The 21,324-nt window shown below is 48.1% G+C and overlaps 2 protein-coding genes across 2 annotated transcripts in view; one reads left to right on the top strand and one right to left on the bottom strand.

Annotated features, from left to right (window-relative positions):
• Positions 1-11,746, top strand: part of LOC119373560 (homeobox protein SIX6) — a 67,085-nt gene extending 55,339 nt beyond the window's left edge. Inside the window, exon 2 of the mRNA XM_037643622.2 lies at positions 10,881-11,746. Within this exon, the coding sequence (XP_037499550.2) occupies positions 10,881-11,298 (418 nt within the window). The 3' untranslated portion in view covers positions 11,299-11,746. The remainder of the gene's footprint in view (positions 1-10,880) is intronic.
• A 6,157-nt stretch (positions 11,747-17,903) lies between these two features.
• Positions 17,904-18,663, bottom strand: LOC119374815 (protease-associated domain-containing protein 1). The gene has a single exon (XM_037645007.2). The coding sequence runs from the start codon at positions 18,635-18,637 to the stop codon at positions 18,005-18,007; it is 633 nt and encodes a 210-aa protein (XP_037500935.1). The 5' UTR covers positions 18,638-18,663; the 3' UTR covers positions 17,904-18,004.
• Between the last annotated feature and the right edge of the window lie 2,661 nt (positions 18,664-21,324).

The following is a 21,324-nucleotide window of genomic DNA, read 5'->3' as shown; positions in this document are numbered from 1 at the left end:
TATATCGAATTACCTACATATAGAACTCTTTTGTGATCCCTTTAGACTCGATATATACGGGTTCGACTCTACCTGGGTTAAGTTTGACTACTTGAGGTTCTTTACGGTTCACCTAAGTCTAAGTACAGGGCCAGTATTTGCAGACATCGCGCCCATCGGATTGCGACTGCCGTGGTTGGAAATCGAACGGGCGACCTATAAAGAGCTCTGTAGCAAGCGGGTCGGAGTCGTCTTTTGATGACTAAAGTGGAAGCTGTAGGTGCCCACGATTGCGTATATCACGCGAGAATTAATAGCCGTGTGCGCTTCTTACTGGATTGCAGTACACGTATAAGCATTTATGAAAAAAAGAAAAAAAAACTCGTGCGGTCCCTTACGCATTGTCCTAAGACGACTCGAAGGCGAAAGCCATCATCTTCTTTTCCCTCTTCTTTTAACAGCTCCGCGCTGTTTAAGGTCGAGGTGAATCCCTGCAGAGCGTAACGCAGCGGGTATGTGCCACGGGAATTCGGCAAGCTACACACCTCCGGCCGCCTAAATGTTATTAATTTGAAATTTCGAGCCGCTTCACTGACTTAACGTCGCGAAGACTAGTTCAGCAGTGCAGTGGGGTCAAAACTACTACAGAGCAAAGTCAAGCGATCAAATAGCAATATGCCACCAGTTCCTCCGTTTAACCACTGTTCGCGACGTTAAGTCAGTGAAGGTGCTTGAATTTCTTTCTTAGTCGATTGTATTGACCGACTGAAGAAGTACTGAAGTAGTTACTTGCGTCTATCATGCAAGGAACTGCTTGTGAGAACGCGGAAAGAAAAACAGGCAACGACTACGCAGCGTCTCGTTCATCGCAGCATATACCACATGATGAAACATCCCGAATGCACACATACACACGTGCGCGCTATGCAAGCTGTGCAAATCGCGACGACTCGCTCGCCATAGATAAACGACGCGCAATTCCATCCGCGGCCTTTTGCATATATATACACCTCTCCCGGGTGTCTGCCTGCTCACGCACGTTCGTATAACATGGCACGAACTGCGCGTACTCGCTAACGTCTTCATTTACTTCGCGGTGTGTATCCGTGCGAAAAGCACGTCCCGCCACGTATATAGCTTTGGACACCACCGCGGAGGATTCATGGTTCGTGTCGGTATCATGGCGCGTGAAAAATGATCACGCCGTCACGCCCGACTATACCATCGCCCTCTCCCCTTCTCATTTTCTTAGTCTTTGGTCTCGACGCGTATAGTATTCCTGGCAGCCCATTTGCACCTGCTGGAAATGCAGCATGAGATAGGAGGACCTGCACTAGATGCCGCACCTCGGCATGCAGTATGCGATCCATAGCTCTGGAATCGTTTTACGATATCTGCTACGCAGAATGCTCGCGTACGGACTGAGTCTATCGTTCTTTTATCGAAGACCAAATACGGATCCGCCTTTTCTTATTTTTCCTTATTCGTTACTCGATATATTTGGCTTTCAAGAGCTGATCACGTGACACGCGTTTCCCTCTCCTGGTAATAGCAAAGATAGATGCTGGTTTGAAGCAGGCAGCCGTTGAAAAGAAGCAATGCTTGGTTGGTTTGTGGGGCCCCAAAGCGACTCTGGCTACGAGGGACTGCAGGGCTCCGGATGAGCTTCGTTCTTTAAAGTGCACTGACATCGCACAGAACACGGGCCTCTAGCATTTCGCCTCCATCGAAATGCGACCGCCGCGGCCGGGATCGAACCCGTGACCTTCGAGTGAGCGGTCGAGCACCGTCGCTATACTGTACCACCGAGGCGTACGTACACTCGTTTCCGCAAGGGTATGCGTTCAATCACCACTGAGTGCGCGTACAAGTAACGGCTGATATGGGCAACATGTTTTTTTTTTCTTTCGCCACATACGCGGGAGTTGAGAACACTGATCGCCAGGTGGCCTGACGAAGACACGACACCCGTACAGTCACTGTATATCTGTGCAGTAACTCTAATGACGCAACACGGTGGCGCATGAATGTAACAGCGGACGTCAGTGACCTGAGTTTCAAACAGCCTTTTAACTCCCGTTAACGGTGGCGAAATTAAAAAAGTAAACGTAAAAAGCTACCCGGAGGGAAACTTTAGGCTACCGCGGATAAACGTATAACGAGTAAAGACAGGCTCCCCGTGGAGCCGTTCCACTCCCATCACACATGCAAATGAGTTGGACGCTCTCGCTGAAGGGGTACGGCGTCGGCGCTCGAGATCGGGTAGCGGGCGTTGGAAAAAGAGGGGAAGAATGGAACGTTGCAGGGAAGCGAGTAGGTTTGGGGAGTAAAGGGGAGGAGGGAGGAGAGGGCATCGCTACGTAGACTTCAGAACGGAGGACGTTTGAGCGTGTTGTATAGTTCATCGTAGCCCCCCCCCCCCCCCCGTTTTAGTTTTCTATGAAAATACGCGTCCGATGTCGCTAACGGGATTTGGCGGCTTGCCTCTGCTTGCTTCTGCATATAGAGCCCTCATCGCCAGCGAGCCCGAGCGCGCTGTTTGCTCGAAAATTAAGCGCCCGGAGGAAACAGGAGCAGGTCTATATATACTACACGGTCTACACTCGTGCGAGCCACAGAAACCTGCCATACAGGCCATGTCATACCGTAGAGGTTCAACCCCGTCTCCGTTTTTCCCGTTCCTTTTTTTTATTTTTATACGTAGTCATATACATGATTCGCCGTGTGTCTCCACGTAAGAGGTGCTTGGATCCTACGCAACGAACCTACGCGAAGCGAGCCCCGAGTACCTTGCATTCACGAATTTCTTTCGCTTCCACAGCTCGTCGTTCCTTTTAAATTGGATTAGCGCATGAAGGGAGTGTGCGGCGCGAGCGAGCGACTCGTTGGTTTTGCAGGAACGGGTGCAACGCGGTTTCCGTGGTGGTGTATCTCCGTCGCGCGGAACAGACCCCTTGCGATCCTTTTCCCATGCATGCACTTGTCGTATATGTATAGTCACGAACCGGAGGTATACGTATATGTAGGCGGCGTGTTCGGATGCCTTCTCTGCGATGGCATCGATCGTGACTGTGAGATCGCTTTTCCCGGCCGAAAAGTAAGAATAGGAAGAAGGAGAAGGCGATTAAATCTTCTACTTCTTCAACAAATCAGCTGAGCTAGCAACCACCACCACAACAACAACAGCAATTGAACAAATCAGCTGAGCTAGTAACAACAACAACAACAGCAATAAACGACATATCTTGGAGCAAATAAACAGCACTAGAACAAGACAAGGACGAGAGGACACAAACACGGCGCTGACTAACAACATTATTTTATTGCGTTTGCACGTCAATATATACAGGGGAAACACAATCAGTATACACATCGGGGAACAAGATATCGCTGAAACATTGCCAAATCAGAGATTGTTGTGTTATAGCGCAGCTTCGCTATCGCTTCTCAACAAATGAAATGCTGTATCTTTCAAAACGCTGATTTAGCAACGTTACAGCGATATCTTGTTCCCAGATGTGTATACTGATTGTGTTTCCCCTGTATATATATTGACGTGCAAACGCCATAAAATATGGTTGTTAGTCAACGCCGTGTTTGTGTTCTCTCGTCTTCGTCCTGTTCTAGCGCTGTTTCTTTGTTCCAAAATCAGTGTGTACCAACCAGCCCAATTCAAGACGCTATAACGACATACCAAACGTACCTTGTTACGTTACCTCAATTTCTGAAAACAAGAATTTCAATACATGGAGCAAAACGGCAGTTCAAAGCCAGGTAATTCACAAAGACCCACTATGAGGTTTTCCTACAGATTCGATAAACGCAGGCTTTAGACGGGATAACGGAGATGACGCGATGCAAGCGTTTACTCGCAGCTATAAAGCTTATTCGGAGCATTCACGAGCTCGCACGTACGCAGTAGTAGCTCTATATAGGCTTCCAAAGCAACGTCGAGCGGCGCCACTGCTCTTATCGCAACTGGGACCGCATCCATGGATGGCCACAACACTGCCGCTTCCGCGCACGCGCAGAGCTCTCGGATTGCATCTGTGGTGCGTCACAGTGTAACTATTGCTGACTAGCAGTGCTTTGGGCCGAGTGAGGAGCGCATGCGCGCACGTTTCCTTGCCGCCGCCGCTGGCAAATCCGGCGACAAACCGTCTTCGCGGGCAGCGTGTGCCCCCAGTAACGCATAGCTCAGCCGCGCGAGCGTCGCGTCCAAACTTGAGCTTGGGTTCCCTATGGCTTTCAGTACCCCTATTGTGTTTCACTAATTTCTTTATGTTATCTTCATTGTAACATTTCAGAGCTACGTTGATCGGCCGCAGTCAATCCGCTGTGTTTCATACACTATATACAAAAACTGCATTCTCATCCCCACTTGCCGCAAATCTCGTTACGCAGTTGGCCTCATGTGTGTTCAACCTGTTATATCGTAACGCCCGCTCCGCAATCCAATTGAACGTTCGGGGTTTCGCGGCGGAGCCCCCACTGCAGTAAGTTGCCGGCTTTTCGGATTACGCTTGCAAATGAGCTGCCTACACCACGCACGCGCGAACGGATATACGGATAATTCGGGTTAACCGCTGGCTAGCTATGTAATGGATGCACGGTGTATCGCTCGTGTATACGTTCCGTTTAGCGCCAAGCCAAAGCACAAACAAAGATAGTCTAATAGTGGGGCCCGTTACATCACCCCCTTTAGAGGCTCTTCTCGAGGACCGTAGAGGCTGTTGAACCTTTCATTTGCTTCAGTTGAGTATGCGAAATGTTGTATGACACAAGTGCCTCTAACATGACGCACACAACGCTTGAAATCAACACAAACAACCACAGCGTTGGCATATTTCTTGCTCAGTCCTTCCAGGTGCGAATCACAGAATAAGTACACATTGAAACGCAAGCGCAGAAAAAAAATTCAGAGCCCTTCCACTATACCGTGAAGATAAAAGAGGGCGACGCCAGCGGGTGAGGCTGCACGATCTGCGGCAGCGGCTTCACGTCCTTTTCGCGCCCATTCTCGCTTCTGTGCGCTTCGGCACTCCTTCAATTGCCGCTCTTCTTCCTCCGAGAGTCCGTCTCATAGCGCGTCCAATGGGCAACTGCTGATAACAGCGCTAGCGCGATCTCTACGTCACATGACAAAGAGGCACAGCGATTGTTGGGAGATGCCGCCGCCGAGTGTCGCGACACTTGCAAAAGAGACATCGGCGGTGGCGAGTGGTCGAGAGGCACCTGTCACGAGGGGCGCCGAAAATTGTTGTTCAACGCGTCGTTTTGTCCGCGGGCGTGATCCGCCATCACCTAGCCGTGTACGACTTCGCTGTAAGGGACTTCGAATCGTTGTAAGGGATCTTTGAATCTGTTCCAAATCGTACAATTGCATCGACGTGTCAGTAATGCACGCGACATCCAGCTTATATATTCATGCAAAAGGCTCCAATTACATGACACGCTGTCTGATACTTGCTTCTGCCGAGTATCTTCATCTCGCAAAACCGCGGCTCACGCTTGCATACATTGCAGCGCGCAGGCATATGCGCGATTTCACTTGTCTTTAGATTTGTATTATGTCTAGGCTGAAGTCGGTGTCATAGAGAAGATACCAAATAGTTCATGAATTAGTTCCCATTACAAATATCGCAGCAAATGTATCTAAAAGTGAACTGTCCCTAGTGCGAAGCATTATAGCTGGTCATACCCCGCACCGGCAACACTACCGAACAGTATATATAGAGAACATTTAGCCAACCTATATACTCCACAATTTAGCTAACATTAGCGAATAATAGTCCGTGCTGGTTCTACAAGTAAATACGGTGGCTAACTATGGAAAGGCCCTGCTGGGACCAAGTTGCTACTGGTTAGTAATCGCCATCATACTGCGTTACAAAATAGAAAGAAAAAAATAAGGTGGAAGCGATCCAGACATGCATTGTCTTCTAAAAAGTAATAGTAAAAATAAAGAGCACCTGAACATCCGTTTGCCGAACGCTGTCTTCTTCGACCATTTTTTTCTCTTCCTCCTTGTATGTCTCGCTCACTCTCTCTCTCTCTCTCGTATGTGTGTGTTCCCAGGCCGCGAATTACACCTATATCGAACGCACCCACCTCTCCAGCTCTTCATATATACCCACGCACTTCACGGCAAACAACACTTCGCCCATTTCACGCAATCAGTATTACCGGAGGCTGGGCATAAGAGCTCACATGCTTAGCCGGCTTGCAGTGGCGAGCGCATCCGTTGTCCACAGCCCGAGGCGTCTCCTATACGTATGCATGCGATACTGCAGGCTATTGAGTCAAGAGCTAAGTTCAAAGGGTGCGTGCGTGCGCACGTGTGTGTGAGTGCGTGCGTGGTGGAGGGGGGGGGGATCTATAGACAATGTGTCCAGGGGTCATTTCCCTTTCTTCTTGGAAACGCAGTCCGCGCGAGAGCTCGCGTTTGCACGTATAATGTGTGCCTTCACGCCTGAATGGCCGCAGCAAGCGCCGACGCCGACAACCGCTGCCGCGCAATATATCAAGAGCAGCCATGAGTGAGCGACCGTGTAACCTCCCGTATGCCGCGTTCCCGTCTCCCTATAACACTGCGGCAAATGCCCCCGGGGGCCATGCATGCAACCGGTCGGTTGGCCTTTTTGTACGCCGTCCGTGTCTGTAGGTTTTTCACTACGAGTGCCTCTCAGTCGTTGATGTTGCTATATAGGCCGTGAGCCGGCGGCTTGATCACGATGTTCGTTCTTGCCCCTTTGTAGTCCGGGTAGAGGTATCTATCTATCTATCTATCTATCTATCTATCTATCTATCTATCTATCTATCTATCTATCTATCTATCTATCTATCTATCTATCTATCTATCTATCTATCTATCTATCTATCTATCTATCTATCTATCTATCTATCTATCTATCTATCTATCTATCTATCTATCTATCTATCTATCTATCTATCTATCTATCTTAATTCAAAAGTTCTTTTACTGTCGCTAAATCTCACATCTCACACACGTTCTTTATGTGTCTAAAACATCACAGTTGTCCTATTATATCAATCAGTCATTCGTTTTACCCTCAGATGTTCAACATGATGTTCCAGATGGTCAAAATTAATCCAGTCTCTCCCACAAGGGCATTCCAGAAACCTTTTTTTTTTGGGGGGGGGGGGGGGTGAGGCTGGTATTTATGCATGTTCGTGCTTGTGTTTGTATGTGTGCGTGTAATATGCACATGCAAAATGTGCATATTACACGCACACGCATGTAATATGCAAAATGTCCATATTACATGCGTAGCCCGTAGGGTTGTGGAGGTTGATTTCCCAACCCACTTCCCCTCACGGATACGCCGATGGTCCCCCAACAACTGCACGGCGCACGTCGTAATAATATCGGGGTATCGTATAACACCCCAGAATCGAACACAATCGTGCGTTTGAACCAGCGTCCGCGCACAGATACCTGCTGACACTCAGCCGACAATCACTCTAAGGAACTCGGAATACGCAACTTATATTTTGCATCTCTGAGGCACTTTCTCCAGACCCATCGTTCTCGTTAACATTTATGCCGCGCTAAAAACTACCACGTCGTAACTACAAGTATCAATCGTCGATATGAAAAAACAAAACAAAACAAAAACAGATAACTTTCAACGGTCGGGGCAGCGAGCTTTACATCATGTGACGTCGTTCCAGCATCACTAAGGTCGCAATCCTCGCAACGCCGTAATTTGTGAAAACTTCGCGCATCTAAAGCATACGCACATAAATCTCGCAGGAGCGACGGCGACGACTTGCGTGACGTGTGAGCAACTGCAAACAATGCGTGCTACACACAATATAATGCCCGTATACGCTCTATGTGTAGTCACGTGACTCCCCATACACACGGGCACGCAGAGCCGCGTATGTGAGCGCACGGACTCTCCACTCGGCTGTGCCCGCCTCGTCGACGTGATGACAATCTCGGCTTCTGAGAGGATTTCCGGCCGGAAGTCCCGGTGACCCGCCCACCGAAACTAACTCCTGCTATTTTTGTTTATATTTTTGTTGCCTCTTTTATTTGTTGATCGCGCGTTATTCTTCATGAGTACCATTTGTTGAGGAATGATCCGACGCAATTCGGAAAGAAAGAACAAAAATGAAAAAGAAAAAGCGAGCTCGCAATGATGAAATCGAGATTACCGTTAAATTTAAAGGCCGAAGACGGCGGTGCTTTAAGGACACTAAAGAGGAGAACTATTTTTTTTTTTCCTTTTAGTGAATTACGATTTCACACTGCCGAAAAAACCACTCATGCCTGTAGAAGACGCTCGATAAGAGAGAAAATGCGCAAAAAGAAAAGGCGGGTGGTAACGGAACCTTGAAATTCCCGCGCAAATCGTCGCGACGTCATACATTTTGATGGTGTCCACTAGGTTCTGCGCAGATCCTAATCAGTAAAAATCCACTACATTGTCCCCAGAGGGGGCCATTGACTTAACGCGCCAAGTTTCGGGAAATTTCGTTGAGCCAATGTCACCAAAATGGGAAAAATACACTTTGAAATCCGTGACGTCACTAGCGGTGATTTCGGCGCGAAATTTATTAATGAAACCGTGACCTCAATTTTCGCTTGTAATAATAAACCTATGATGGTGAAATTAACGAGATTGTAGTTCTCAGAGTATACAATTTATCGATCTAAACCGATATTCATTGTTTAACTATAGTCACCCTTTACTTCACTTTAACATTTGATGAACTAGTAATTGATATTTGATTCATTATGAGCTTAATTCACCGCTGGTTCTGTTCACGTGGTTCCGTTCAATTCACCTTAATTCATACGAAATTCGCCTTACGCACTAGTCATCACTTCTAATTACCCGGCGTATACCCTGCTGCTTTAATGTTGGCCAAGTGCTCGCTAGTGACGCCTTACGACGGGTAAATGATTATTGCCTGTATTGGCTAGAATCGGGAAACTATACAAGCGCATGGCGGCTTGTGTAGACTAGATGGCTGTAACTGTTAGCTAATTTTGACTGTCCGATGTTATAACATCAACATTTTCTCAATTCTTGCTGTTATTGGATTTGAATCCAACGATTGAGTTGTATACCGAAATTTTGAGTATATTATTACTGCAAAGGCGTTTGCGCTCGTTGTGACCAAACAGTTGCTTTCGCAGCAAATGAGCACAGTGAGGGGGAGGGACGTGTGCCGGTTATTACAAGGGTTCTTAACTGGGCTCGTTTTTTTATTAACATTATGGCAGGACACCGCAAAACACGGGACGGCGACACACACGGGACACACCGCCGCGTTGTGTGTTTCAATGTCCGGTATTTCGCGCTGTTCAGACGTAATATTATAGTGTTCACCGTCCGTGGACGCACCGACGTTGCGCACACATACACGACAGGACGATTTTGGTAGATACCCAAAGTCGATAGGCGCTTATATGCTTCCCCTACCGGCGGACGTTAGGAACTCCGCGCTTATGACCTCGGCGACGCAGGTGTATCCATCGTGTGGAAACCCGGAAACCGTCCGAGAGAAGAAGAGGCGCTCAGAGGACGCGTGCCTTATCGAACTCGCCGATCTGCGTAATCGCTGCTGGACGCGCCGTGTGTGTACGGTAGCGGCTATACAGGCGCATGCGCAGAAGCTGCGGAAAAAGGAGCGGCTAAATGACATGCGCGTGTGCGCATGCGCGCGACCTGTCATGGAAGGAGGAAACAGACAAAGCAAGACGAGATGGACGAGCCGGTCACGCAAATGAGCAGCTGAACTTTCCATCCAGTCTCGTCGTTTTGTGGCGCATGCGCTGTACCGGTCAACTGCCGCCGCTGGCGTACGTACACCGCTTGCTTCGCTTGTCGATTAGCGAAGCCATTGATCGAGTGAATGCGTGAGTGAACGGTTAGTAGGGGGCATGGTCCCGCGGCGGAGCTTCCGCGCAGGAAACTTGCATGGTATATATCGAAGGTAAACTCTATATCGGCTTAATGCGCAGCGAGAAACGGATGATTAAAATGGAGGAGGCACGCAAGCGCTTATCGCGTTATGTAATGACATTCTCCTGCTGAACATGCTGAGCAACAGGTCGTTTGTTCGATTTCCGCATTCAGATGTGGAACTGTATGTGGTCGCACTCGCATGGGGAAATGTATATATAATGGCTCGCTGTATATATGTACGCTTTACAGAACATCAGAAAGAGAAAAGTGCAAATTAATTACCTGCTCTGCACTTTCTTCGTAGGAAACGCAGGTCGAAGGAATCATGTTATCCGAATAATACAAAACAAGTAAACGCGCATGGACATACTAATCTGAACAAGACCGAAGTTCAGGGATGGAAGGCTTTGAAGGGACAGAAAATAACCTGGGTAGCGAAGCAGATACTTGTTCTAGTTAAAGGCAAAAGGCTGCGCGAAACGAGAAACGTTCACAAGGAAGAGAGTGGGGTAGTGTTTCTTTCGCGTAACCTTTTTCTTTCAAATATGCTTAAGACACCTGGCCAGCAGCGAGTTATACCGTTCTAGTTAAGTTCCCTATGCGTTAACCCACAGCTGTGGCTTAGCAGACTGAATTGTATCGCTGCTAAGCTCGAGGTCGTGGGTTCAAGTCCCAGCCTGAGGGGTCGCATTTCCAGTGTACTCGGGTTGAGGCGCACTTTAGAGAACTCCATGTAGTCTAGAGTGTTACACTACACGGCGTGCCTCCTTCTCATGCCATGGTTTTGGCATTCAAAACATCAACAATTATTACGAACTTAATCCGTACCTTTCCTTTCACGAATATCTCCGCGCCAACTGCTTACTAACTCGTGTCAATTATACATTGTTTAATTTCGTCCCATGCGTCCACTTATTTAATAACACATGATTTTTTTTTTCTTCATTTCTGTCGCAGGTTGCTTCAGCAGCAGATGCAACAGCAACAGCAGCTCGCCCAGCAGGGCTACGGCAGCTCGAGCAGCACCAGCTCGACGGGCTCCAACCGGAACCACCACGGAAGCAAGAACGGCACTTCCGGTTCCGGCGGCTCGCACCACCACCAGGGATCCTCGGCGGCGGCGGCGGGCGGCGGAGGATCCGGAGGCGGAACTGGGCACCATCACCACCGGACTTCTTCCTCTTCGACGGCGACCGCGGACAACAACCGGAGGTCCATTAGCGGCGGCGGTGGGCCCAAGTCTCCAGGGGGCGTCGCCGACGACAACAGCTGTGGCAGCTACGGCGACAGCTCGGCGGCCCCGAGCTCGCCGACGCCTCTGTCGACGACGTCAGAGTCTAGCCGGAGTCCGAGCCCTCGCCAGGGGCCCCAATGACATGAGGCCCCGCCCGCCCTCATGGCCGGGGCGGGCGGTGGGCTTGCGCTGAATCCCAGCTGCCTCGTAGGTGGACCCGCGGCTCCCGGTGTGCCCATGCCGACGGGAGGACTTCCGCTTACCACGACGGCCGTACCACTGGCCGACGCTCTGCCGTCGTTCGAGCAGTACCTACAGTATCTGTTCATGTCCCTGCCGCCGCCGCCGACGGCGTTCTACGCTGCCGCCGCGGCGCATCAGCAGCAGCAGCAGTTCCTCCAGGAGCAGCATCAGCAGCAGCAGCAGCTGCTCAAGAAGCAGGCAGCCGTGGCCGAAACGACGGTAGACGACGTCGAAGAGAAAGTCGACGTGGTGTCCTCCACGCCAGAGCCGGTGTCGGATGAAGAGAAGTGAAGCCCGAGACAACACTCTTGTTGGACAAGTAGGCGAATACGTATATCCTTGTGAGAAGTCCTCGCAGCGCGCGCATGATGGACAGGCCGTTACAGCAAGACCAGAAGCCCACACAGAAGACCAGGACAGCTGGAACGTTACTATCCTGTCTTCTGTTCCCCGCGTCCGTGTAATCTGCGGCCCTACGTTGACTTCCCCAGTTGTTCAACCCCCTCACCACCTTAGAATGCTGCAGAAGTTTGTACTATACAAGGTACATGACAGCAGTCTTCGTGGCTGAGACCGCCAGGACATCAGCTTGTGTCCTGGACTGCCAGACAGCATCGAAGCGGTCCCCGTCTGTCCTTGTCTTCTGCGCTGTGATATCTGTACCACCTTTCGCCCCAATGAAAGAAGATGGCGCCGTCCCAGCTTCCTGGAGTCTTACGTGAGCCGTGCTCCGGAGTGACGTCACGGTTTTCGAGAACCCCAGAATGTGGGACGACCACGCGCTTGTGACGTGTCTCTGTGCGCGTTATAGAGCTTCACCGGACGAGCGACTTATCGGCAATCCCGCCTTTTTTTGCTTTAGTTTCTTTGTGCTGAACTAAACTGACTGTGACGGACACTCGGACGTTTCCCCAAACGCTCGACTAGCGGAAAGGGACATTCTTGCAACGAGTGAGCGCACTGAGCTGTGTATGTGCGTGTGTATCCGCGCGGTATCTCTAGCGAACACACAGCCTGTCGCCGTGTGAAAGGGTGTGTAGAAAAAAAGAGACCTACATTCGCGGGGTGAAAGCCTATATCTTCGCGTATATCACGGACGATTGAACACCTTCAACGTTGCCCTCTCCCACCGATGAAAAAAAAATGACTTGGCAACTCGAGATGCGGGTTGCCACCACATCATATTCTATGTGGCTTCCGTGTATAGTCATGGGGGTTCTTATGTATACTATGTATCTGACGCTGTATAGGTGGCCGTGATTGTACTTATATTACGGTGCCAGTGTTACGAGTTGATTCCGAAAGCTCCTCGGTGTGTTTTGTGAGGGTTTAAGTCGAGATTGCACCTCTTCGAGTAAACTCGAAGAGGTGTAATATGCATTCTGTTTTGAAAATTGTTTTTCCTAAAGATTTCAGGACATTAATCGAGAGGCCGAGAAGGCGATCGTCTATTCTATTCAGATTTAGCATGTAATTCGAGACTATAATAACGCGACTGCGATTATGGGTCGTTTTAATCCAGCAGAGCCTGCTTATTTAAATACCGGTGTAAATTCAGCCCGGCGGTTTACGAAGAGAGCAGCTTCTCGCCACCCGATAAGTGTTTGAGGATCGTCAATTTGTTTTTTATTTGACGATGAAAGACTGTCGGCCTTTTGTCGATAGGCACCAGTGAGGCCCCGCTTTCCGCGAAAATTGTTTTTTTTCTTTTTTTTGTGCCGTAGTAACGCCACCATTGAAGGGACACTAAAGAGAACAACAGATTTTTCTCGTGTTCGGGAATTATTCTTTCGCAATACCAAAACCACCGATCTTGTCGCAAGATGATGCTTTGTGCGTCAAAGAACGCGCATAGAAGACAGTACAGATGGCGACGCTTCCGTGATGTTCGCGCAACAAGTCGACGTGACGTCACAGATTTTGAAGGCACCCGCTAAAGCCTACGCAATTATTTATAGGTAGAGATGAATTGCATTGCGTTCTACGGGAGCCAGGGACTTTACTGAGAAAGTTTAAGGAAATATTATATTTAGGCAATGTGGCCAAAGTGCAGAAAATGAAACAACTTAATGTTGGAATCTGTGACGCACATTAACATTCAGGTGCTTAAATTGCGGCGTGAAATTTAAAAAAAAACGAAACTTTGGCCTATTTTGGCCTCCTAATAATGATTATGTCATGACGTATTCAGGGACAGTAATTTTCTTAAATAATTTTGTCGGAGCAAACTGGTTTATTGTTTCACTTTGGGGTCCCTTTAAAATGGATATTGTTGCGAATTTCTCGAAAGCCTTGAGAGTCGGTGCGCGTTTACGGCACAACCACGCGGATCCAACGCACCGTGAAATGCTTGCGAACCCTCTTACGAAACCTTAGCGCTAACTTTGAACAGTGAGAGGTGTTTTGCAGTGTAATGAACTGCGCGCGCGAGTGTGCGTGTGTGAAAGTGTATGTGTGTGTCTGCGCACTCGGCAGTTCAGTGCGCTTTTGCTTCTGTTTTTATGTGTCCGAGTCTTCTCAATTGCGCAGTCTACATTTGGGCAGGGGAGAGGGGGCGGGAGGCTGGCTTCGAAACAATGGATCGCGCCTGCCACTCGTTGTAGGCAGGCTCGGTTGAAAGAGCTCCGCATTTCGCGATTTTCGCCGCTGCGCACAGTAGTCGCTTGTGCTAATCCTTTTTCACTGCGGCTGCACCTAGCCAAAACCAAAAACAGCGAGATTGAACGGAATGGAATTTTCAGTACATTGTCAATGCATCAAGGAAAGCATTCTTTAAGGATGAACATTTCGACAGAGTTGACTGTCTGGTTGGAATAATTAAATAAGACTTTGAAAAGGCTATTCGTTGCAGTGAGTACGCTTTTTAAATTTTGCAGAGTGAGAGAATATTTGAGGTGCATTTCATTCAGCCTAGATAATGCGCACCGCTTCTTGGAAGCGTTTATTTTCGCTCTGCGTGAAGATGACAACGCGAAAGGAAGAGTGTACACATATCATCCCCTTCCTCGCCCCTTTTTTTTATCTATAATTTATGTAGGGCAGATAAGATAAGTGCAATAAACACGCATACTGTGTTGCGAGGCGGCCTTGCCGCGTCTGTACAGAAGGGTTTGTATAGATAAAAATATAAATTGGCTGTCGCTTGGGCGGCGATGTTATAATACTTTATAGTGCTTACGGAACCTTATCGAGTGCAACACTTTGTATTTTTTCTTGCCGCTCTCTTTGCGTGGAATAAGAAAGTATTGCAATATACAGTCTTTGTCAAAAGTTTCGAAGCCGCATAGCGAGTGAGACAGCAGTGCTTTAGATGACTCCTCGACACGAAAATAATAGCTGGTGACTACGCTTCTTCTTTCTCTTTTTTTTTTTTTTTTGTCGAGACCACTCACTCTGTCCCTCGACCATATCAACGCTCGCTAAAAAGAGAGGCCTACGAAAAAGAAAAGCTCCTTTAAACTTTTACGCGTGCTACTTCTTGTTATTATTCCTAAAGAAAAAGCTTCACTGCATGGGCAAGTCCTAACCTGTTTTGTAGACCGATCCCGCAGGTCTTCTTGCAGGCATCTCTTTCGCAAGTTTGCACATGCACAAGCTACAATATTCCCGACGAATTACATTTGTTATTGACTAGTTGTCTACGAAGTAGAGAGAGTGAGAATAAGAATAGAAGAAAGGCAGGGAGGCACAAAACGATACCAATAAGAGAATGCAAAGGTGTCTACAAGAAATTTGTAAGCATTTCGTACAATTTCTACATTGCTCTGCGTTGAAAATGTCGAGAGATAAAAATCATTAAAGCGCTCCTTAAACACTTACTGTTCATATCTGAGGCTGTGCTGCCATCTATCATTCGATAACTCCGACGACAGCTCGTGGCTCTTCGCGCTGTGGCGTGCAAACATTTTAGCTTATTAAGCTTTATTTTGTTTTTGCTAACTCACAGTACATGTTATGTAAGGCCGAAACGTCCTATTTCTTGCAACAGTCGTTTTATGACTCTGAAGTAGGCATCAGGTTCACAATGTGCGATGTGATCAGGGCCGAAATCGCGATGCGAAGCGCAGCACCATTTGATCGCACAGCGCATGCGCAACCACGTGTAAATATAGGTATACACATAACGTAGGTGACCGGAGTGTGTAAGAAGAGTGCGTTGAAATAATTTTTTTTCTGTAAATAACTCCCAAGCGCGAAGTTTTCATTCGCCTACCAGGCGGCAGTGCGTATAGGGGGCGTGGTTTTCAGACCTACCAGTGTCGCGTATGGAAGCATTCGTGACGTCATCTGACAACGCGAAGCTTCACCGGACATTTTCGAACCCGTATACTACGCATCCAGGTACTGTAGTTGTCCTCAGTGCAAGTTTAGGTTATTTTCGCTGCGCGAGCTTGGGTTTAATCCCTCGCATGTGGGCTATGATCGATAAGTGGTGCCTAGAACATGGCGTCCATGACGTGTTTCCGGCGTCCGCTATTGAATCCGGTAGTTCCCAGCATCTAAAAGCATAGCCTTTGAGATCCTTGGCTGCTACTCTGTATTTAAGTTGTACCTCCTTCATGGCGCTGTCCTTCCTTTGTGAGCTCATCGCAACGGCCGTTAGAATTTCGTACCAGAGTGGCTAGAGGGAAAAGTGGCGCTGCATTCGCTTAAACATTGCAGGTATTCCTGGGATAGGCCTGACGCATGAATTTGGTACACCTTTGTTGGCGAAGCACATCTCGGTTTCTTTTATCAGTACTTTTGTTCACATGAACCAGCTTCTTAAAGGGGCCGCCGACGAATTTCGCAAGTAGTTTTTCTGTACGAGAGTGGCATTTGTGTAAGTACGGTTGAGTGCGCATAATTATTTAATTCTGCAAACAGTTGTTCGCGAGGCTCTGAAGGAAATAGCGTGAAAGAAAAAATACGAGTTAAATGACTCCAATTATTCAAGATACTTTTTGTCAAAACAAAGAATGAACGAATTTCGAAGTGTTTAACGCAGTAGTCGACATTGTAACTTACGGCCAGAAAGATGTAGTAACGTTACGTAGTTCAATTGCTGTGTAATTGAGCATTACTGTATACATACACGCTACCCATAAAGAACGCACTGGCTTCAACTACCATATGTCCTACACGGTCCACAATCACAAACCCTGGCACTGTGTTCACCTATGTTATTTTCAGTGACTGCGAATTTAGTACATAAAACGTGTCCTCAGAGATCCTGTGGTGGTACCTGCGGGTGTACCGATCTCGGAGGCAATGTCCCAGCCAGTAGCTGTTTTGGTAGTATTTTATTGTTCATCGAAGTTTTGCGGATCGCCGTGTTTGACTTTCAAGGTTATAGGCCGGCTCACGTTTTCTCATGAACCGTAATTGCGTCGCCGCATTGAATTGTTACGCATCTGATAAATATAGCAGCCGCGGCTTTCAGAATCTAATCGTCTCCAGTACCTCCCTGTTGTATGGTATGGCACCTTGGATAAGGTTGGAACTTCCTTGCGATAAGATCCACAGCGCGCGAACGGTTTTAGATATGCTGTCGTAACGCATGCGCACAGTGCGCGAATGTGATGCTGCGAACGTCTCGCCGTATGCTATACTCCCAGAAACTGTAAAAGGTGCAACACGGCCTTAGTTAAAGAAAAAATGGCACTGCAATTGAATAGACTCTCGAAATAGTCCACGCAGGTGCATGCAAAGTTATGAAATTTATCAATGTCAAGGGCTTATAATTAAAGTCACTCAGTGCACAAGCATGTACGTTGAGTCAGGTGCTTCGTCACTGCTGGATTTCACTCCGTGTTTTTTATTGTTTTTTTTTTCTGCGGCGGTGACGAACTATTGTTTCGCTTGTCTTCTTTCTTCTTGCACCTGTGTTTTTTTTTCTTTGTTTGAATCACATCTTACGTGGTGGTGTGTTGCGTGTGCCAGTGTTTGTGTGACGAAATGGCGACGCGCAAATTGCGAAAGGAAGGAAAGCGGAGGCGTGGAAGAAGAAGAAAAAAGAGAAATATATGTTATATAATAATTATTATTTAAATAAAAAGTGTTTCCTTTAAGCGAACCACATGTGCTTTTGTTACTGCCTCTTGTCGAAACATCGAACAGACGGCTCTGCACCCATCAACTTCTATCCGCATGAAAATAAATGCTTCGGGCTCTGATCGTCACGTTGAACGCTGACATTCAGTACAAATTTAATTAGATCAATCAATCAATCAATCAATCAATCAATCTTTTTCATTTATTTTTTTCACATTGAAAAAAGAAGGCAGGACAAAAAGCTAGCAGATATCAAGATGTTAGCACAAACCGGGGTGTCGGTGCCACGGTATCCGAACGCCACTCGCGGCCATGGCAGCGAATGTGGAGAATTCCTTTTAAAACTCGGAAAACGGCCTTGTGGATGCTTTTGACATTCAAGCTGAGCCAAGTTCGCGCGACGCGTGTACTTCGTCCAATTTGCCTTTGCGGCGTCGCGCGAGTGAAAAGCTAAAAGAAGAACACGTGAGCGCGCCTCCTGGCCGACCAACTCTGGGTCGTCCAGCATGCCCGCGGAGCTGCCGGCAGGCTTGGTCTGAAGGTCCCGGCGTGGGAGCCGCCCGCTGCGCGCTCACTCGCCGTGCAGGTACCGAATAGCGTTTTCCACCCACTCAGCCAACCATCCAAGCCACGGTGGCTGACGCAGCCGTTGACCAGACACACCGCTAACGTTGACCGGGATGTTGATGAGCGCTCGGCGAAGGCCGTGTGCCTCCAGGCCCCGGCGAATCATGTAGCCGTCCCTGCCCAGCAGGAACGCGGCAGGTATGCTACAGTTACGCCGCGTGCCGTCGTCCCTCATGTCCACGTACCGATCGGCGTTGAACGGGTCGCTGTCTGCCACAATGAGGGCCAGCGCTCCTTGGCGGCGCACCTCCACGCACTTGGTCAGGAACGAGCAACCGCCGCGCTCGACGAGCACCGCATTGTCGCGAAGCTCGAGACGGTTGACGAAGCTGCCGCAGCCCTGCAGCGGCTCGGACAACACTAGGCCCACGTGGGATAGCTGGACGGCAAACGGCGAACCGAACTCGCGCGCTGGCCTCACACGAAACGTGTACCGCAGGCTCTCGGGATGAAGTATTTCGAAGAAGATGTCCTCTTCCGGGCCATCGGATGACACCAAGTTCGCCAGCACAACCACGAGGAAGCAACGATACGCCAGCGGTAGACCCGCCGTGCTCCGCAAAAGCCACTCGCGCATTGCAAAGATTCTGCCTTTCAACGACCACACGTCACCATCACCTGGCGATACAAGAGGCGTTCTGCGCTGCGCTTATAGATCGTCCACATCCTCTATGCGCCGTTCGCGTGAGCAGCACCTGCGCGTTCGCGCCGATGATGGTGCCGAACAACGTCAGTGCCGAGAAACACAGAGCTACATCGCTCGACAAACTTGGCTGAACCGCATTGAGACACGCCAAACTTTGCCCCGATATAGAGTATTAATGTGGGATTGTTGGTACATACTGAACTTCTGAAAGTAGCGCTAGGACGGGACAGACAAATAAACGACAAGAAAAAGCTCACACTAACAACAATGAGTTTATTTCACCGTATCGGAGTATATATATCTTCGGAAAGCACGAACAAATATAATGATATGAAGGCGTGTGCGAAGATTACAGACAGTGGTCAAGATATTCACGCTCTTTTTGAGCAAGTCTACGGAAGCCATGCCTGCGGACAAGTCATTGCACGTGTGAATCACGCGGGCCTCGAAGATTTCTTTCGTGCATTGATTCTTGCATCTTTTCGAAACCCTCGTTTGATCGAAGTGTGGTGCAGCCACACTTTGCCCAATGCAGAGCAAGATGACTGCCCGTTCCATTCTTCATGGTGCGTGCATCATTAAGGCAACGCCCTGATTGCCCGGTGTATGACTTTCCACAAGATAGCGGTATATGTACATTATACTTCCGAACGACATTGACAACTGAAGAGCCTAACGATGACCGCCCCAGGTTCCTCGACCTATAGAGCTGACCCTGCGCCCCGGACACCTGTGCTGGAAGTACTCGCCCCCCTCAAACAAGAATTTATTGCCGGTTTCTTCACCCCGATCAAAGGTCGTCGGAAGCCGTATTGCAATATCAGCGCTTATAGGAATACCCTCAGCCGATCCTGCTCGCATCAAATAGGCGCTAGTTTTTCTGCGCAGACTGCTCGATTGACCAAGGCGGGATTTCCCGCACTTATGCTGCTCAGTCTCTGTGACGCGCTTCTGAAAGAAATTCGTACGCGAAAACCTGTGAACGACCGCGATATCATTGAACGGAGGCTTGGCAGTCATCCCATACATTCGTGGTGTCTCCCATAGATTAAAATAAGGCTTGCAGCTCCAGTCGGAGTCTCTGTCGTTTTTTTTTTTTTTTTTGCGCACCGAACAAACCAAGTGGATTGTGTGTCAAAGTGAATGTGCCAGAAGTTCTTGCAAAATCTTGCTCCAAAAACCAAGCACGGCGCTTCGTTTGAAAAGATACAAGAACCAATGCACGAGAGAGACGGTCGAGGCACACGCGCAATGACTCATCCGTAAGCATGGCTTCCGTAGACTTGCTGAAAAAAAAAAAAAAAAGGAGCGTGAATAACTTGACCACTCATTATAAAGGAGTGCTTGTCTTCATATCATTCTACTCGTTCTTGTTTTTCTGACGGTATATATATTTCGCTACGGCTCGTTGTTGTCAGTCAGCGCTTGGTCTTGTCGCTTCTTTCTATGTCTCGTCTTAGCGCTGTTTTCAGAATTTCAGTTTGCCCCAGTGTCATCACAAACAAAGAGAGAAAGAGAAAGAAAGGCAAACGTAATGAGAAACAAGGAGGGCCTCCCAGTATACCGCTGTTCCAGCCCTGCCTCACAATAGATTTTTAAAAATTTTTAGCATCGGTGTACAATGATGATGTTTGCAGTGAACAAAAAGCCTCTAAGTTGGGCTTGAAAGTGTCCACTGGGCAGCACATTTGACAGAAAACGACGTAAAGTATATAAAATTAACATTGTCCAATCCAACAGAGCAAAGATAATACGAAAAATAGAGTGGCACATAAGAATGTTCACTGACCATAGCATTTGATAGAGAACAGTGTAACAGATTACTCAAAATTAGCGTCGTCCAATACAACAATGCCAAAGATTATGTAAATTTAGCATTATTTAATACAACAGTGCCAAAGATAACACAGAAAGAGCTTTGGGCACCGAAACACATATTAAACGATAAAAAGAAACAAATGCTTTAAGTTGACATGTTATACAAGTACGACATTTTGACGAAAAAAAACACGAGAGAAAAATTCAACCAGCTCAGCTTTGCGGACACCGATGAAAGAACGAAGCTGGTGGCGTTCCCTTCGTCAGTTTAACGCATTTCTATGTTTTGCAAGTCTTCCAGATATGTTGTATCACTGCTCTTCTTTAAACACTCTTCGTTAAGCTTTGAGGCGGCTGTATAGTTTCATTGCATCTTGACCATACCACTCTTATACACAGGTCTACAAAGAAGTATTCGCTTAAGATGCTCCGATATCTTGTATCACTGCTCTTTATTAAACACTCATTGTTAAGCTTTGAGATGGTAGTATAGTCACTACCTGTTATAACCACAACGTATCACGTAACAGTGGTGTGACTGTGGTAACGCGCACGTCATTTGTTGAGCTAACTGCTGCCTTCTTCCTTTTTAGTGGAAGTTGTGTGCAGTGGGATTTACCCAATTCCTGCGGCTAATCGCATTGTCACGTAGTCTTGCGACTAGTGCGGTAGCAACCCGAAGACAGTCTGGGAGGCGACCACTTTATTTGTCGAACATGTGCCCGAATTCCTCGGCGGTAACGTCGACAGGGGCGGCTGTTGGTAAGCGTAAAGAATACATGCGCCTCGCTGCTACCCGC

Source organism: Rhipicephalus sanguineus, chromosome 11, assembly GCF_013339695.2.
Source record: "Rhipicephalus sanguineus isolate Rsan-2018 chromosome 11, BIME_Rsan_1.4, whole genome shotgun sequence".
Classification (NCBI taxonomy): Eukaryota; Metazoa; Arthropoda; class Arachnida; order Ixodida; family Ixodidae; genus Rhipicephalus; species Rhipicephalus sanguineus.
This window is presented reverse-complemented; position numbering and strand designations above follow the sequence as displayed.